The 17,943-nt window shown below is 49.7% G+C and overlaps 3 protein-coding genes across 3 annotated transcripts; 1 reads left to right on the forward strand and 2 right to left on the reverse strand.

Moving 5' to 3' along the window:
• Positions 1-4,179: 4,179 nt before the first annotated feature.
• CTRU02_200267 (SET domain-containing protein) lies at positions 4,180-6,228 on the reverse strand (the record flags this gene model as incomplete). Its single annotated transcript, XM_036718267.2, has 4 exons — positions 4,180-4,293; positions 4,535-5,422; positions 5,724-5,912; positions 5,962-6,228. The coding sequence occupies 4 exons, from the start codon at positions 6,226-6,228 to the stop codon at positions 4,180-4,182; spliced, it is 1,458 nt and encodes a 485-aa protein (XP_036589267.2).
• Positions 6,229-13,937: 7,709 nt separating this feature from the next.
• CTRU02_200268 (uncharacterized protein) lies at positions 13,938-14,381 on the forward strand (the record flags this gene model as incomplete). Its single annotated transcript, XM_036718268.1, has 1 exon — positions 13,938-14,381. The coding sequence occupies one exon, from the start codon at positions 13,938-13,940 to the stop codon at positions 14,379-14,381; it is 444 nt and encodes a 147-aa protein (XP_036589268.1).
• A 2,248-nt stretch (positions 14,382-16,629) lies between these two features.
• On the reverse strand, positions 16,630-17,938 carry CTRU02_200269 (actin; the record flags this gene model as incomplete). The annotated part of the gene is made up of 4 exons (XM_036718269.1): positions 16,630-16,692; positions 16,753-17,067; positions 17,122-17,574; positions 17,630-17,938. The coding sequence occupies 4 exons, from the start codon at positions 17,936-17,938 to the stop codon at positions 16,630-16,632; spliced, it is 1,140 nt and encodes a 379-aa protein (XP_036589269.1).
• Between the last annotated feature and the right edge of the window lie 5 nt (positions 17,939-17,943).

A 17,943-nucleotide genomic window follows, 5' to 3' on the forward strand; every position in this document is an offset into this window, starting at 1 on the left:
GATTGCGTTCCTCCTCTTCTCCTTTACAGCTGGGCGTGGTGGGTCGAAAACGAAGTGGGCGGCTTCAAAGGGCTGGCAATCTACGTGCGGCCTCGGAGGCTCCGGGCGATATTTTTCTCCTCTCCCGTTCGGTCGTGGACACGTTCAAGATTGTTGGGCGGCGCTTTGTAATTCGATCATTCCCAGTAAAACCCAAAGTTTCCGCCTCTTAGAATAACCAGAGTGCTGTTCGTCAAACTTGTCGTCGTTTTTGCGAAGTTGGACGGTAGTGGTATCTTTGTAGTCACTAAAAAGGCAATACAGGCCCCTGATAACAAACCGAGTTCCCCAGAGAAGCGCAGGACAGTAAAAGAAAGGAAGAGTGGAGATTGTCACGGTCTGCAACTAAGAAGCGGCGGACAAGCGAATTCAAGTGGAGGAGTAACTGGAGATGTTGAGGATCGAAAGGTAGGCGGGTTTAGGTGTGTGAGGGAAAAAGAAGAAGAAGAAATGGAAGGAGGTCGTGGGAGGGATGTGAGACTGTGGAGTACCTAAAAAGAGACCCCGTGGACGGGAGGTGGACGGGACCGGGGAGGGCTGGAAACTTAGAAACAGCGACTCATTCCTCATTAGAAGGAAAATGGTGAATGCCTGGGCCGGGATTAGGGACTGGGGGGACTTATGATGGGACCTGCACCGGACCGGCCTGGCAATTGTGCTCTCGCACTGGTAGAGAGACCCGCTGAAGGGGGAATCTGGGGGAACCAGCCCGGGGTGTCGCTGGCTCACGGTGCATTGCTGTTGGGAAACTTGGGGTGGGCTGCAAAAAAAGACGCTAAGGATGGTGAGGGGAGCCAATCACCAGAAGGGAATTGTCCTCGACTTGCACTGAGTCGACTAGGTAGCCCCATAATTTCCCCCCAGCGTGATAGCAGCACCAACGAACGGCAGCAGTATTAGCAGGGCACATCACCTCGCCGGTTCGCCTACTAAGCACCAGAGTACATTGTTCTAATCAGCGTTAGTGAGAAGTCACGCATCAGACAGGAACACACTCATCAGACACGTCGCATTCAGCAACTGCACCACCGGCGGTCACTGTAACAGAATAGACAAAAACATCAACGCATCACCATCAGGGTAGAGTATGCATCAAGTACCACACCACTTTCGGCCACGATCCAAATGTACTTCATCCCTCCCTCAGTAAAGAGTACCGTACCTTGTTCCTTCTAGATTTTCCCAAAAGTCCTTTTCACGCAAAAACAATGCGGGTCTCTCCCATACGCGCATCCCATCATCGACGAAGCCCCCAAACTTCGCAGCCAACCAGCCGGCTACCCTGCACTACCCTTGGCGCTAAACGCAAAAAAGATTGCTATTGTACCCAGTAAACGCAGCCATGGCACCACTCGACCCCGGAAGCGGGGAATTATCTGCCAATTCTACCCTCCTTCTCCAGACTATCCGGCCTCCAGGCTGTCCCCCAGACTCTTTCCAGAGACTCTAGGCCTCGAAAATGGCTCCACCACTAGAAGCCTCTTGTTGCTGCTGATTGTTTCCAATCAGCAATTAGCCCAGATCAATCATATGATAGCGCCATCTTGGATTGTGTCGTTTGCCTGAATTTTACCCCCGCCCGCCTCCATCGAATGCCCCGTTTTCCCCGGATTTTCACCGCTCATGGCCAAAGTTGATGAACAAATAGCGTGGCTGAAACAGGTGCTGCAGCTTTGAAAAGTTCGGCAAGAACAGGAGCTGGGGGAGAGGCCACACACACACACACACACTCAATCACATTATCTCTCTCACACACACAACCTGGATTTGGCGTGACTGGGGCGCAGAACTGGAGAAATCTGGGGCAAAGGACGAGGGGATGGAGGACCACATCGTTGCACTCGTTCCGGGTCCCATTTTGCGATACGTCGGATCGGACGGTGATCGCTGCTCTGTAACTGGTGGCCAATCGTCGCCGCCTGACCAATGTGCCTTGGCCCACGCAACCTGAACCGTTCTTTGGGGTTCTTCCTTTTCTGGGCAGTCTGTCCGCTTGGGTTTACACACCTTGCGAAAGAGCATCCAGCTATCAATGCTGTTTAGGGATCCAATTTTTCCCACTCATTTCTCGGTCTTGGTGATGATGGGCGTCCCCCTTACTAGCCTAGTCAAGACCTGAGCGCCCAATGAGAGAGGTTGGGAGCCACTCTTCTTCAATGCGACTCCAGTGCCGGCGCTCTGGCGATCGCCGTAGGACATGCTATCCTTGGAACTGGTGATGGTTCATCGTCGAGAGACTGCCCGCCTTATTTCGTCACGAATCGTTAGTGCCAAGAGCTGTCAAAACTGGGCTTCCAAAGTAATGAAGCCCCAAACGCTTGCCAGCCATGGTCTATTCTCCATCACCGGCCAAGGTGTGCGGTCATTCCATCAAGTTCTAGCTACGAGTAGCGGCGAATTGCCCAACATCGTATACTTAGGTACACCTAGTTCAAGTCCATGGCTGACATAATAGCGCTAGTCTGATGTAATCAGAAGCCTCTCAAAACCGGTATTCCAGACTGTGAAATTTGACCGTCAAAACGTCGACGCTGTTGGCCATCAGAGGAGCTGTCTTGTCTGTCTGGCCCAAATTAACGCCGGCAGTTGGATAACGCCTCGTTTGGGTCTCAAAACTCTACCTATCCCGCTCCGCAGCTCTCGGGCCAGCCGGCCTCGGCTGAGCGGTAGACTACTGCAGTACTGCTAGTACTCGTGTGCCAGCTTCCGGCTTGTTGTCGTGCTCATCCCCTTTCACCAGGCTCTCCCTGGCATCGTCATATTGTCTCGGCCCCGTTCGGCAAGCGCACTTGTCTCGTCAACCTAAAATAATGAAATCAAATAAAAAAAGCCATTCCCGGAGCATGGTATTTCTGAGAGTTGGGGAAAGCAGTGGATCGGATGAAATAAGACCATCTGTCATGTTAATGAGTTCACCTCAGACATGAAGCCAGGAAGCTGGAACTGCACGAAACGCTCCGGACAGCAAATACCCCATACCCATCGAGCAGGGCTGCGTCTGCCTCGCTAGCACCAGCCCGTAGTCGGCGACCAGTGAACGCCCTTTTCCCCGCACTCCTTCTTCCCTAATCTCTCCACTGTTGACCACGCATATGCTGTTATGTATGGACGCCCACCATTGCCAACAGCCTTTTGCTGACGCGGGGAATCTTACAGCATGTAGTCGTTGGGCTGCAGAGTCGGGAACACTAGGGACAAAATATTGTGTTGAGACTCAAGTTACGATGCAAGGCGGCCTGCCGTGCCTCAGCGTAGCCGGTCATTCATGCAAGGACACCACTCTCTCAAGCTGCATCCCTACTCATTTGTCTTCCTGGAAGGTCCAGGGACATACCACGAGGCGCGGATCTCCTATTTCTCGACGCGTGCTTTCCTGCAACCCCCTGCTTAAAACATGAGCGTTTCTTTCTGCTCCCGTAAGGCTTGATTTCAGGCAAAATGCCATCCTCCAATCATGGAAACTGCTGTACCCCATCTCATCACAGCTTCAATATAATATAGTATTCAAAGGAGGTCCGTTCCGAACAAAGCGTGCCTATGTCGATCTCCGCATCCGAGTGACAGCCATCAGGTTGGCTTGTAGTCAAAGTCACTGTTGAACCTGATTGAGACAAAGATTAAAAACACCATCTGGATATATTACGCTTGTGCCCGCGGATCATTGCAGCGAGTGACTTCTTTAGGTACGTCCAACTGCTGTGAGTAATACTACAGTGGCTGTGCCATCATCAGGGTTCCGGTATCCCGTAGACTGCCAAACACATAACAGAATTAATGCTTGAAGCGGGGAAATCAGAGATTTATCCCTCTTCTTACTCTCCGAAATCATCTCTCATCCTTTCCCAAGAAAAGGATCGGTGGTTGAGTATGCCATGTGCCATGTGCCACAAACGAAAAGATGCCGGGCTGGCATTACGCCTTGTTTCAATCAAGCCTATAAAGTCCAAGGTTAAGGCAGCCGCTGGCATTGCGCCGTACTAAGTCCATGACATCGCGCTCCAATAGCGTTGCTTCGTAACGGCTGACGGATAGGGTAGAGACCCCTCAGCAGTTAGTACAGCTGCTGTACATTGTTCGCCCAGTGCGATGAGTGCCGAATGGATCGACCCGTCCACATGGCTTTCGCCTATCCCTCCCCTTTCAACTGAAATCTTCCTCGTCATTGGATACCTCACCCTCCACTAGGTCGTTTTGGGTATCTTCCATCGATCCGAGATAAGCCACCACGTTTTCGTCTGCAAGAAGTTGTGTTTTCTGCAAGGTTGGGCACAACGCCCATCCTTGTCAGTCTTGGCGCCATACGCGGGGGAGAGCAGGCAATTGGGATGGGGCCACGTTGAAGCAACGCAGGAGGAATTCAAAGGAATGCGGGAGGCTCAAAAAGGAAAAACGGCTGAAAAGGGATGGGCAGAGGGTCGTATGTTACCACTGCGGCCTTGACACTGTCGAAGCCCTAAGGGTTGAAGAAGAAGAAGAGAGGGGGGAAGAAACTCACCTGGTCCTCCAGAGCCTTCACGGCAGCTTCCAGAAGGCTAGTCTCCTGTTCCCTCAACGTAACAGCTGCGCTGATGCACGTCCCGCAGATAAGACCTCCCTCACTGAGCGAGGCGTCGAAATCGTCCAGGGACATGCCAGTGGCCAAGCGCTCGAGCTTGCTGGCCACCAGATCCTGCAAGACGGTAACCACTCGCAGGCGAAAGAGTTGTGAGAGAGGGTGTTCGTGAATATGCTGCTCGAAAGCTCTCGTTGTTGCCGTAACGTCGTTCTCCTGCCAAAATACTTTTAGCTCCCGTGATCCTCCGGTATCCTGCAGAACACGAAACGACAGGCCGTCCTCCTCGTTCAGGCACGCGAAGTAGGCGAAGGGACTCTTCCACGCGATGGAGCCATTCGTCCGGTCAAACTCCACAGTTGGCGGTCCTTCAAAGATGTGCAGCTTCGCCTTACCCAATGGGTCATCATCGAAGGGTGTCAAAGGCAGCGTGATCCTGTCGGCGGCAGACGCGGGGTCGATGAACCCATAACTGAATAACATCTCTGCCCCGGATTTCGCATCCCCATACGAGATCGTCATCTCTTCCCCAGACGAGACCCTGCAGCCAGGTCGCAGAAGCAACACCACCTCGTCCTTGCCATTTTCTTCGTAGTACGCATTGGCCTTTGACGAATGGTTTGCCAAGTCCAAAACCGGAACCATGGCCTCGCCCGACTTTGGCAGCTCCAGAGATCGGGAACGGAACCATGCATCAACCCGGGCCCAGTCAATCAGTGAAACTTTTTCGCTTTCCCAGAAAAGCTCGTTCCAGAAGGGCAATGTAGTAGAGTTCTCGCGAAGTTCGTCAAACTCGTCGGTTAAGGCAACTATCTTGGCAGCGGTAGCCGACTAGTCTCTGTTAGAATATTACCCTTGTGCAATACCTGCCGCCTGGGGCACGCCCAGCCGCTTTCTTCAGCCGCAAGCTACTTGGCTTGCTGATAGGCCCATCATCAGGCGGGCGGGGTGTGACTGAGAGAATAGTTTATGCACAAACAGTAATAACCTGGAGCGTCATGATACGATGTTTACTTGTTGTCGGCTAGGGGTTGCGGGTTCCAGGGAGGACTTGGAGACACTGGCCATTGCTACAGGACGATGATAGCTACTGATCATGCCAAGGTAGTAAGAATGAAAAAGCCAAACTTGCCTCAAGAGATGTGCCGTTCAGCATCTCGCGCTCCTGCTCGGTCCAAAGAGTCGTCACAGGCACCTGTGGTGGCAGGTACTTGACATATTCCGTCCACGGCGTTGACACGCCACCCTTAATGGATGTTTGTGGCCGATCAGATAAGACCATTTGAGTCAACAAAAATAAGCAAATATCATGCCTAGTCGACTAAGTAGACATCAGCGATGAGCAATCCTTCGAGGTTGATTCTGCCTACCTTGTGGCCACATGCATCGAGTAGCTGACGGAAGTTCTTGTCCACCTTGGCGTAGTTCTCAACTGCCTCTGCCGAAAGAACGAGCTCATGCGGGATCCTCAGTAGCGTTGGAATGTCGAAGGTCTCTTCCTCTCGGCTGAGATCCTTGTTCGAGAGCAACCCAAGCCCGCAACCAGGAATTTCGCGCGCCTCGACATCGACGAGGTCCACATCATGAAACATAGCCCAAGTGGGCAGTGTTTCGACTGGAAGTTTTGAAGCTGCCATGATTGAGCTCAACAGATTAAAAAGGGCGCCGGCGGTTGATGAAGGCTGAGGTCGACGGTGTTGAGACGGATGTTGTTAATTGGCGGCTTTTGCTGAGGAAGGTTAGCGGGTCGGGAAATCGGAGTCCAGGTCAAGGGTGATGTTCGTCACTGGAGGTCGGTGGAGCAAAAGATCAGGTCGGTCTTTGGAAACGAGTACGTCAGTCAATTCTCGATTTCATGCAAGCATCTCCGCTCTGGCCTTAGACTTGACAGTGATTTCTTCGAAATCAATCAATGCCTCATAAAGCGCGCCCTGCGTTTCAACGCTCCAAGGTTGACGTGGATGAGGCGACTTTCTTGGCGCACATGCGCTAAGATTTAGTAGAGGCTCAAAAAAGACTTGGAGGGGCATTTATCTTCTGTCGCACCATCTCTTCCCCCCCCCCCAAATATTGGATTAGGTGCACTTCAGCCTCAAGTCCAGTGTCAGTGCTAGCGACATCAATCCGAAAAACAGTGGTATTGTTTCTTTCAACGGGTGAAAGCACAATCGGCCATGAGAATATAATGCTCATTCCAGGCACCAAGCCTTCTGTCATCTACCTTGCCCACAACAGGCTCATCATAGTGCTCGATGATCCTTACCAACTGCTCAACCGAACGATACCTTCCAAACAAGATAAAGAAGAAAGGTATATCAAAGTCAATGCGATTTCGAGCCGCAAATGTACTAACACTATAGCAATCTTGACTCTCGCTCGCGGAGTCTAGAGCCTGTCTACAAGACCCACCAAGGTACCACATTATCTTAACAGTGGTGATGGCAGTTTTACATCGCTCACCTATTTAAAACCAGCTTCTCGTGCACACGTTATTCGTTTATCTTCAGAGTATCCCTTAGTGAAAACGATGGTGAATTGCAACTTGAGCACACGAGGTTTCAGAATGACCATCTCGCATTCATGAGACCGCGTAGTCACCGATCCCAGCAAGCCTTTGTCTGAATGGGCGTGTAGCTCAGTGGTAGAGCGTCCGCTTTGCATCTCCTCAGCAGATCTGCGGAAGGTCCAGGTTTCGATCACCTGCCCGTCCATATGTTTTGGCATTTTCGTGCCAGATGACTTTTTGGTGGTTATTTATTATTTGTGGATTTCCGCTCACTTTCTGTGGCTTCCTAGACTGAGGCCATCATCACTAGACAACCATGCTTAGCTGAGGTTTGTCTAACCTCAAGCCGACCTCCAACTTACATCATGCTAGTATGCAACAGCGACGCGAATTATCTTGAAAAAGCAGCGAGTTACGAGACCCGCTGCGTCTTTTTCTAGCCCCAACAGGTCCTGAACTGCCGATGGCGGCCATCCTTTTAGTCGCGATCCATCATGCTGATGCGCCTCATTAATATGTAGATAACATAATATCCTCATATTCTATTCTACCATCCAGCAGATACCGCGAGCAACTTTTTACGATTCAGTACTAAGGTCTTGCTAACCGAAAGGATAGATTCTCAATTCACTCTCCGGTTGATATTTCCAGACATGATGTCTCCAAATAGTTGTTTATCCGATTCAGCTGCCTTGAACATGCAAAAGCCTATGGAAGCGCTTCTCTTACACTCAACGGAGGAGACCATTCCGATCTACTTGATCAAGCTAGGCGCATTTTTGATCTATCGAACGCACCAAATTATGCTTCAAATTGGATTCAATTAGTATATGGGCTCGAGCTCAATAAATGCTCTTGCCGGATGCTGAGCTCACCAAATGCAAAATTTGACCAAAGCAGCCTGCTTAGCAGGCCAGTAGCCATAAGCTCACTCTTTAATATCCGGTAGCAGACCTACATGCCTCCTTTGCACAAACTTGTCGATGAATACTGCAGATCATTACGAGGCCTGCAACGACAGATGGTGGGACGCAGCAGGTTTCTGCCCTCCCCCCAACTATCAAATCCTCGGCTTTCTCGAGGGAGAAAGATCCTTTCAGAGTTCTGATGTTTTAAGAGAGATGTTGAGTCCTTTCCTATACATGAACAAGATTGCCCACCTTTGTTGCTAAATCGGAAGAGCGAATCGGCTCTCCTGCTCTCCTTTAAATCTCCAGCTGATCACCAACCTCTTCAGCCCAACTTCTGATACTGCTCATGTGACCGTTTATAATTTTATTCTCGGGTCTGTTTCGAACTTGCAACTGTAAAAGCAGTGCTCAGAACCATCTCATCCAGATAACATGATGCCACTAGTGACGTGGCTCGGGATGTCGAGGTGGAAACTCGCCCTCCGATTTCAGATGATTTCTTCTTTGTCTCCGTCTTTTCAACTTCTAAGAGCCCCTAGCTTCTGTATTTCATCTCTTAAGACCACCTATACAAGCAAGGCTCATGATGAATCGTGGCTCGTTCTAGTGGTGTTGCTGCGACTGCTATATCGGTTGCCAGGGCAGACATGTCCTAGTGCTGCGACAATGACATTCGTAAACAGGTATCTAACGCACGTATTTGGCACGTTGAAGGGATCATCACGTCAAAACAAATTTAGCAAGAAAAGAACACACAAATATCGGCTTTGTTTTTACAATGCTGGCCCTTTTAGGCTGTGCTTGCGTCGATTTCTCTGTCATTTCAAATGTACACGAAGAGCTGAATTCATCGCATCTTCTTGCCTGAGAATAATTGGGGTTCAAGTATGTCGAGCTTCCGCGTCCTCGAATACCTTTTCCATGAGAATACGCCTTTCTTGTTAGGTAGAGCCTCTGGTAATACTCCGGGTCCAGTCTACACGCAGCGTCTTTCAGCTAAGAATAGTTTCTAACAGTCAAATCCTCCCTCTGAGAAATATTCGAGCAGGCGCAGTTTAGTATCAAAGCTTGGGCAAAGTTAATAAGCCGCATTCCTGCATTCTCAGCATCAAAGTAGATATTCTCCGATGGCTACAGGGTACACATGCAGGCATGAGCATAGCCAGCAGCAACACTTTTAGGGAGGTTGGGCCTACGATGGAAAGTGGCGAACAAGCAGCAAGGCTCAGATGCGCTGTCTGTTGATGTGAGAAGCAAGCTAGTCAAACAGAAGCAAGGGTCAAAAGGGCATGGCCCTTATCACCGATATAATCTCAAAGCAAGTGCAGCAAGTCAGACGACGATTCTTTTTTGATACAGGTAAACGACAAGGCATGATATGACACACTCGTTCTAGCAGGATACAGATCCCATTCACCATGTGATCGGTTGTCATACTTTGTTGACCCATCAGCACCTGAGAATGGTACAATGAAATGAGTGGTCAACGCTACTGACGCTATGTTTCTTGGGAGTAGCTGGTGGCTTGATGTATGTTACTTGGATGATGCAGTTTTCTGGCCATATGCTTAAAATTCATGATTCCCTCCCCTGATGCAATGCTTGAATCCTCTTCAAGCAACACTACCATCTGCTGGCGACTCATAGCATTGCTGTCAGAGAAGAGACAACGGAGCCAGATCTTGGAACCGGTGGTGAATCATGAAGTTTGATTTGATACCCTAGGGTGTCAAGTTCAGCCATATTATTAGAACCTTCTCCTTCAATGATATTGCAGCTTGGTTCCTGCCTCATTCACCACCGGCTAGTCTTCAAATTCATTACATTGATCCTGAAAATTGTCATAATACAGCACCTCTTGTGACCCGAATTGGGTATTCGTAAATACAAATTTCCACACCGAGGGTATTTGCATGGTTCATTTTCTTGGAATGTTAATACGGCTCAAACGGAAAGGATTCGGCCTAGACCGGCAGGCGTCTTAACTGTTGTTTTCTCGTGCTAATAAGTAAATGCTAATAAAGTATACAGCACCTCTTGTGATCATATAAAGAAGTCCTTGTTATCGGAGATGTCAGCCACTCTTGTATTTACGGACAGGAGGCGGCGAATCGGTACATATTGGATCGCTACTAGAGAGTCATAATTCTAATCTCATCTGTTCCTCAGTACTAGTCTGTCGTAACAGTGCCTTGAATTGTATAAATTGTTGTTTACCCAAAGAGTGGTTTCCAGAAACTGATTGTTCCTCTTAGACAATGTTGTAAACATGACATGGCGGCCGAACATAGCTAACATCCCTATGTGAGATCTCAACACAAGTTTGCGATACTGGCATTCTTCCCCTCTATATTAGCCATGAGAAGCACGTTGAATCCCAGAAAGCAGGACTACCCTTGAAAAATCACAGCTAGTTCATGAATTGAACAGACAGGATTAATTTTCAGGGCCCATCTTACATAGCGCTTCGTGCTACAAGATTTGCCCAGCTTCTTTTCGGTTTCTTGTTCAACATTCTACTACAGGAAAAATATGAGCTCGGCGTTATATAGTTATAGTCATGACATTAAAATTCTCTCAAAAGTCATTATTATCGTAATATCTAAGCAAGACAGAGGTAAATGAGCCATCCGTTCAGTTCTGTTGCTCATCAATTAAGTATTAGAGCTTCACGAGGAGGCGACTATTCCAGAGCCCGTGTTCCAAGAGGATGACCAATACCAAACCCAGCACTCTTCCAGCGAAGTTTGTCTTTAGGCCAGCAACGTACTTCCGTTGCAGTTAAACTTTCACTTAAGCTTTACCAAAATTCATCTCTCATCCAGGCTGCCCCTAGCTATTAACAGCAGAACGCGCGAAACCTCCCGCCCAGCAAACATGAAAGAGAAGTTTCAGCGGGCAAATGCGTTGTGAGTTTCTTAGATACATGTGCGGCCTGGTATTGCACATTTCGTCCGAAAACGGTCAGACATGCTCTAGGCCTCATTCAACAATGCGAGAATATGCTAAATACCAGCAGTGTACACAGCCCCTGGGCACTGTTGTAATGCCTCTGGACAATATTGAAAAATGGAGTGAAAAGAACGAATGATGTTGCTACCTCTCGATGTTCTCGCCTGGGGAAGTAAAAACTGGCATCGTTGTGAAGTGCTGGTTTCTGCTGGAGCCTGATATCGAAAGCTTGTTTTCTCACCAGTGAAACAGCATTCCGCCATCAGAATACCGAGACAGACGTTCAACAGCTGGCTTCACCCACGTTCTTGCGGGCGTTCAGCCCTGGGGGTAGTTCCGCCAACCATTACCTAATGGATAGGGCCATCCCCTGGCTCAACCGCGAGCAAGCACTGTTGATCGGATGGCACCATCAGTTAAAGTTTTGCTTCCCAGTTGAAATGTGGGGTAAAGGGGATAGACGAAAGGTGAAGGTCTGGGGGAGGAGCAGATTTGTACGTAATAAAACGGCGAGTGAAGAGGCGTTCCAGCTCCTTGGGATGGCTCTGGGCCGGATGAGGTCAAGGCGGAGACGGCTTTGTTCTCTCGGTACAGACAGCTTGGTGTAGTGTCTTTGCTTTGCATCAACGAGGTGGAACTGATCGATGTCGAGAGCGAGAAGGCCCAGAGACAGTCTTGTCCTCAGCGGCAGGATGAGATGACAGTTAACGGGACGGTCCGTCGTAACCGACGCGCGCAATGCAGCAGTGACACAAAACCAGACGCAGGCTACAAGCGATATTCTATGTCTGAAGATAGAATGCAGATCAACTCTACTACACCAAAGGAGTCCAGTTGCCTGGTGATCGAGGCCGTGTTGGAAGTCTTTGTCCGACAGCAAGGCGAACACTTGGTTCTATGCCCTTCCTCTCAGTCTTATACTGACTGGCTAACGCTTATTACACAAGTCAACTGCCCACGACGCTTCAGTGCCAAACGTCTTGAGATGATTCAGATGTCATGACTCCTGCTTAGAGAATGCCAAAGCTTGGATGTGGCAACATAATCAGCCAGTTCAAAAAGATGGCGAAATGAAACCGCAAGCTGGCGTCACGATCGATGAGACACCGCACCAGCACAACTCTCAAGGTGCAGCATCAGTTTGCACGTTTTCGAGAGAGGGGTAAGAAACACAAGGGTGCTAGCGACTTCCCCAGACTCCTCAACTTGCAACAAAGATTCGTGGCCTTGGAGACATGGGTACAGAGGTCTGGTGACCATCACCGACGTGGGCAGGCAACATTTCCATTACCCCCAGGAAATTGCTGACTGGTCGCACCAGGAGACTACTAGACCTTTGACGTCGTTGACCATGCCCTGGTTAGGACAGGGGTGGTACCTCTTTGCCTCTCAGCGCTGAATAACAGAGCATGCATGCCATCAGCTTTCGAAGTGGATGGGCCGGTAAGTGTGGAAAGAAAGGGAAGAAAAAAAAAATTGCACCCAAAAAAAACTCCTCAGCCAGATGTTTCTTAGCGTTCCTTGCATTAGCCCCATCTTCCCCAGTTGTGACCTTGTGCTGCTCCATCAAGCCCAGACCATCCTATGGTCCAAACTGCAACGCTATGGCCAGAATAGGCAATCGATGGGGTAACGCTTTGGTAACAGATTGCTCTAGAGCGCAATGGCGCCTTCGACGTGCGTTTACAAAAATGGTTTTTTTTTTTCTCCGCGTGACCGTCTCCCGCCTCAGGGACGCCATTCCGTAGCAGGTTTGCATCACGCGGCCCACGACCAACCGGTGCGAGTGGAGAGACTGAGAAAAAAAACTGAATCTCACGTAGATGACTGTAGAACGGTACAGACTCAACTTTTCCCACGACAGAGCTTCGTCATTTTGCCGGCACGCAACTAAACAGACCTGCTTGACAATGTGCCCGCACATACTAATTATGTGGTAGTATGGAATCGTTGCTTTTGTTGTTCTTATCTAGAAAAACAAGTTGGAAAGCTATCCCATTTCAACGTTTGCTTATTCGCAATCAAGAGGCCTGCGGTATCTACTAGGTCGCTGTTGTTAATGACAACGACAATGTCTGAGCATGCCTCTGACCAGACCCTGTCCAACACCTACCCACCAAGGAGTCTTCCTCATCGCATGGGTGCAAAGTCAATGAAAGCGCCGTTATCCGTATTGTCCACGTATTCCGTTGAATGGAAACCGTTGTCACCGCCATGCCGCATCACGACATTCTGAACGTATTCCCCTCTTTTCCAGTTCTCTCATTCTCCATCACACAAAGCACCACCTGCTCTCATACCCTAGTCCCAAGACCGTCATGGCAGAGCAACCTGCGCCGTCTAACGACAGCAAACCAAGCTACCCATGAGCTGCTTCAGCTAACCGGCCTAGCTCTAGCTTCGTTCCCGAGGTTTGGGGGGCTCGGGACCGCCCTAATTTTGCAGCCAAGATCTGCCCCCCGGTCCCTCCTTCACGCCCACTTTGCTTTATACCACATAGTCTGTTAGAGCCGCCAAAACTTTTTCATCTTGCTGGGCCCCAGCGCTAAAAATTCTTGCGTGGTGCCACTACGTAGCTACGTACCCCAGGTGACTCTTGCCAGTGCAACGCCGTCACTTAGCCCTTTGGAAACTTTTTGCGCGTCAGGAGGACACTGCACAGGTCCGGCCGTTTCTCCTCTCTGCCTTTATTGTGTGTACTTGGCATCCACACCCCTCCTCCTTCCCTCTTCGCACCTTCAACGAGAAGAGACGTATATAGCCCTTGGGCCCTCCTCTGCCTCTTATCCTTGACCTCTCTTCCCATCATCGACCCATCTCAAGACAAACAAGCGTCTGCTCTGAGCAGTTCATCCAATCTCTTTAATCCTCACACGAGAATTCAGACGACACATCTGTGGGCAAATCCACTTACACCAAACATCACTTAAGAATACACCACCACAACTTCACACAACCATCAACCCTCAATTTCAAAATGCCTTCCCAGATCTTCGTCACCGAGCCTCACCCCACCGTGGCACCAAACACATACATCTACTCCGGCCGCGGCGGAGCTGGCAACATCTTCCGCGCTCCTGTTACCACCCCGGCTGCCGGCATCACAACCCCTCTGAAGCCTCTTCCCGTCAACGGTGCCCGCCGCTTCTACTCTGGCATCGGCGGTGCTGGCAACGCCCACAGCGCTACTGAGAGGCCCGTCATCAGTTTTGATGAGGACTTCGACCGCCAGCAGGTCCGTGACCGCGCTGCTGTTGGCCATGTTGGCATTGGCGGTGCCGGCAATGTCTCCCGCCGCAAGAACTCAGATGCCTCTTCAGTCCTCAGCGAGGAGTCTACCGTCTCTTCCATGTCTTCACTCAAGTCCATCAAAGAACGCAGCGGCAACTTCCTCCGCCGCCTCGGTTCTAAGAAGAACTAAGCGTCTCTTCCTCCACGATGAGAATTTCGTTTGACTTTCTCTTATCATCTCATTTGTAATGTGGAAATTGCAGCCTCCATTACATCAACATAATCTCTGAAAAGAATTCAGCACGGCGTTTGAAGGAAACCAAAAAAAGTTTTTGTCGGATATATCATTGGAATCGGGATCGGATTTTGAGCGGTTTTATGAACGGGGTGCCTCAGAGCAAACATGGCGAAGAACCGTCTCCGGGACACTCTGGCTGGTAGATTCCAGAGGTCCATTTTGCGAATTGGGTTTGCAAAAATGGAGGAGCATAGCGGAAAAAGGCGTTTGTTTCTGGTGAACACGAAATGCTAGCATGCGAGCGAGCGAACACACAATACCCCAAAAAGAATAGTCGAGTGTTTGACATAGCATGACCCATCAAAAGATGGTGTCTTAACGAATCGAAAGTTTTCAAACTTCATTACTTTTCATCTATCTCTTGACTTCGTCTTATTTGCTTGTACTGCTCAATGCCCCTGGCATGAGGTTTGTTTTTCTATATACATAAGCCATTCGATTCGGTTCGTTACGCTGATTCCGTGCCAACCCATCTGAAATTGCAAGCATGACAAAACCACTTGCGAGCGCAGTGTACATTACCTCATCTCACAACTGCCAAGACATGTTGACCTATCCCAATCCTCTGTCGAGGTTTTTATCCTCGAAGTTTCCAAGCACACACCAAGTCCGTTAATGCTATATCACGCTGATTGTTCGTAGTGATTTCCACCCAGACTTAGTTTTGTCTTTATTCACGCTCGCCCTTTCCTGCCATCTTGTTGAGGTTTACAAAAAGAGCCATAAGCCACTTTTTACACCATCATGACGGCTCGTAAGACAGATTTGACAATGGAAGTCTTTATGACACAAGGACAAGTTGCTGCCGGACAAGCGTTTATTGTTATTCGGACACTCGGACATTCGGGGAATGAGGAGTGTGTGTTCTAGTAACTTGCCATATGGGCAACGACAACAGACTTTTCGGGGATTTTGTTGACATGCTTATAATAATAGACATAAGTAGGATGGACACGACGCAGTTTGAGTCGTACAGGTCCCGCTAAGCCGTGGAGTTAGGCTTAAGGTCAACGTTAAAGTCTATGCCGATCATGTAGACCAAACTAGTCAGGTACGAAGACTGGGCAGCTCTCCGCGAGTATTCTCGCGAAAGTTTCCGCGCATCATCTTGTACGAGGCTCAAATGATGAGTTGTATTTTGAAAGTGTTACATAACGAATGGGCATGTTAAGCGACTATCCAGGGTCTCTAACCGAAATCGCTTCCACTTTGAAGAGGGCTGAGCGAGGTTAGAGTGTGTAAAGTGTACTGTAACCTTGGCTCAAGTCCAGGTGACCGAAGGGCGTAGTAGAAGAGAACGTAATTACGACGGTGGTTAACAAGAACACCGAGATTTTGGTGTACCTGAGAACCTGGTTTTGGAGCTGATTATGTCGGGTCTCGAAAGTACATGTCAGCTTTGTCGTGAGCTAAAAATAAATAGTTTCTTTTCCCAGCAGCTCGTTGCGCCCGTTGAATGCTGAGTATCCGTACTCAGCTAAGACGTTATCTTTTGGCTTGTTCACCTAAAGCCATAACCCATATTTGCACTGGATGTGCAGCTGAGTTGTCACAGGAAAAGGTGAAATGGGATAAGTGAAGGGTGAGAGCAGGGGTATAAGGCAGTAGAAGGAAACTCTTATATGACAGAGATAAGACTGCGTGCATGGACTTGCTTTTGGTATAAGTAAGCCAGAAAAAGCAATGTGCTCATAGTACCTCTCACATGAAGTCACGGTCCTCATTGATTCCGGACCCCAATGGCAACTCGTATGAGTATCCGTCAGCTCATCCAGAAAAAATACCCAGCTCCCTAAACTCGTCAAAGGCATGTGAAAGAGACAACAAGACTCGGGTATCATTTTCAACTTTCTAGCTGACCATTACCTCACATGCTGCCTGCCTTTCCCTGCCTTGCCTACTACACCGGGTCTTGCCAAGGCCGTCTTTTTAGGGGTAATCTTCAAATCTAGCCAGTCCTCATCTCATCCCTCTTTCCATGACACATTGCTCAAAAAGGCATCTCCCGTTCGCCGCGTTTGTCATGTGTGCTCGATGATGCAGGTAAGTCGCGAAACAAGCACACCAGGTCTATGAAGCGTGGCCAAAAACGCATCTAAGAACCGCTTCTTCAACCATATAAAATTAAAGCAGAGCCGTCTCACGTAAATTTCGTGTGGATAATGTCAGGGTTCTCGTGCCAGTCGTCAATGCTCACCCACATCTGTGGTTGTTGTTAGCTTTCCGGCCGGCGACTCAATGTTGCAAGCCTGCAGGAACTTACCTTTCTGAAAGTGCTGAGACCAGCCAAAATACTTCCTCCGATCCAAGTCGAGTACTTGCGCTCCGGCGGCGCAAAGATCTTTATTCTCATGTCCTTGACGGCCAGCCGCTGCAGCTCTGTCAACAGCCGGTCACCGAAGCCCTTGGTGAGCGTGCTGCCTCCGGAGAGGACAATGTTGCTGTACAACGACTTGCGCAGGTCGAGATCTGTCCGGTTGATGGCGTCGACGACGATCTGGTGCACACCGGGGTATTCAAGGCCTATGATTTCGGGGTCGAAAAGAATTTCAGGCGCCCTAAAGCGTTCCGCGCCGATCTGATGATGTCAGTGCCTAGCCTGCTGGCCCTTCAGGTATATAGCAATCCTTACCTTTAGCTTGTGCCCATCAGGAAGTACGTATTCCATGCTCTTGGCTGAATCCGTCCTGTTGGCCCACTCCTTCTCTTCTTTCCTCGGGTCATGGGCGACATAAGTTACCGACTCCTTGATAAGCCTCACAACCTCCTTTTCAGCACTCGTGTGGAAGACATATCCGCTCTTGCGCAGCAAGGTCTGCATGTACTCTGTCACATCACGGCCCGCTACGTCTATTCGTCGAATGCTGCTAGGCATAGCAAAACCCTCGTATACTGGCACGGCGTGCGATACACCGTCGCCCGAGTCCAGAACGATACCTGTTGTCCGACCGCTGGCATATAGTGACAGCACCGCTTGAATAGATGTATACAGAGCAGGAACGTTGAAAGTCTCGAAGAGGATCTGGGCGGCGGTGTCGCGGTTGCTGCGAGGGTTGAGAGGGGGTTCGGTCAGAAGAACAGGGTGCTTGATAGGGTCAGTATCCGAAGATAGGTATAAAGTCTTTCCGCTGCCGACGAACCTCTTCACTAAGAGTTTTGAGCCCCTCTCCATACACGTACTCCCAGATCTTCTCCATGTCGTCCCAGTCCGTAACGATACCGTGCTCCAGCGGGTATCTGATCTTTAGGAGACCTCGAAGCTCCGTCGCCGCCTTCTGTCCGATGAATACCTCGCCCTCGAGTGCGCCGGCAAGAACCCTCAGGTGCTTGGGACGACCGACGAATGAGGGGAAATAGCACTTCGGCAGATCGTCGCCTGCGAAACCAGCTCGGATCGTGCCTGAGCCATTGTCAAGGACGATGGGCGCGTTGTGCAGCGAGTCCGTCATCTTGC

Source organism: Colletotrichum truncatum (genome assembly GCF_014235925.2).
Source record: "Colletotrichum truncatum strain CMES1059 chromosome Unknown Contig_0001, whole genome shotgun sequence".
In the NCBI taxonomy this organism is placed as follows: domain Eukaryota; kingdom Fungi; phylum Ascomycota; class Sordariomycetes; order Glomerellales; family Glomerellaceae; genus Colletotrichum; species Colletotrichum truncatum.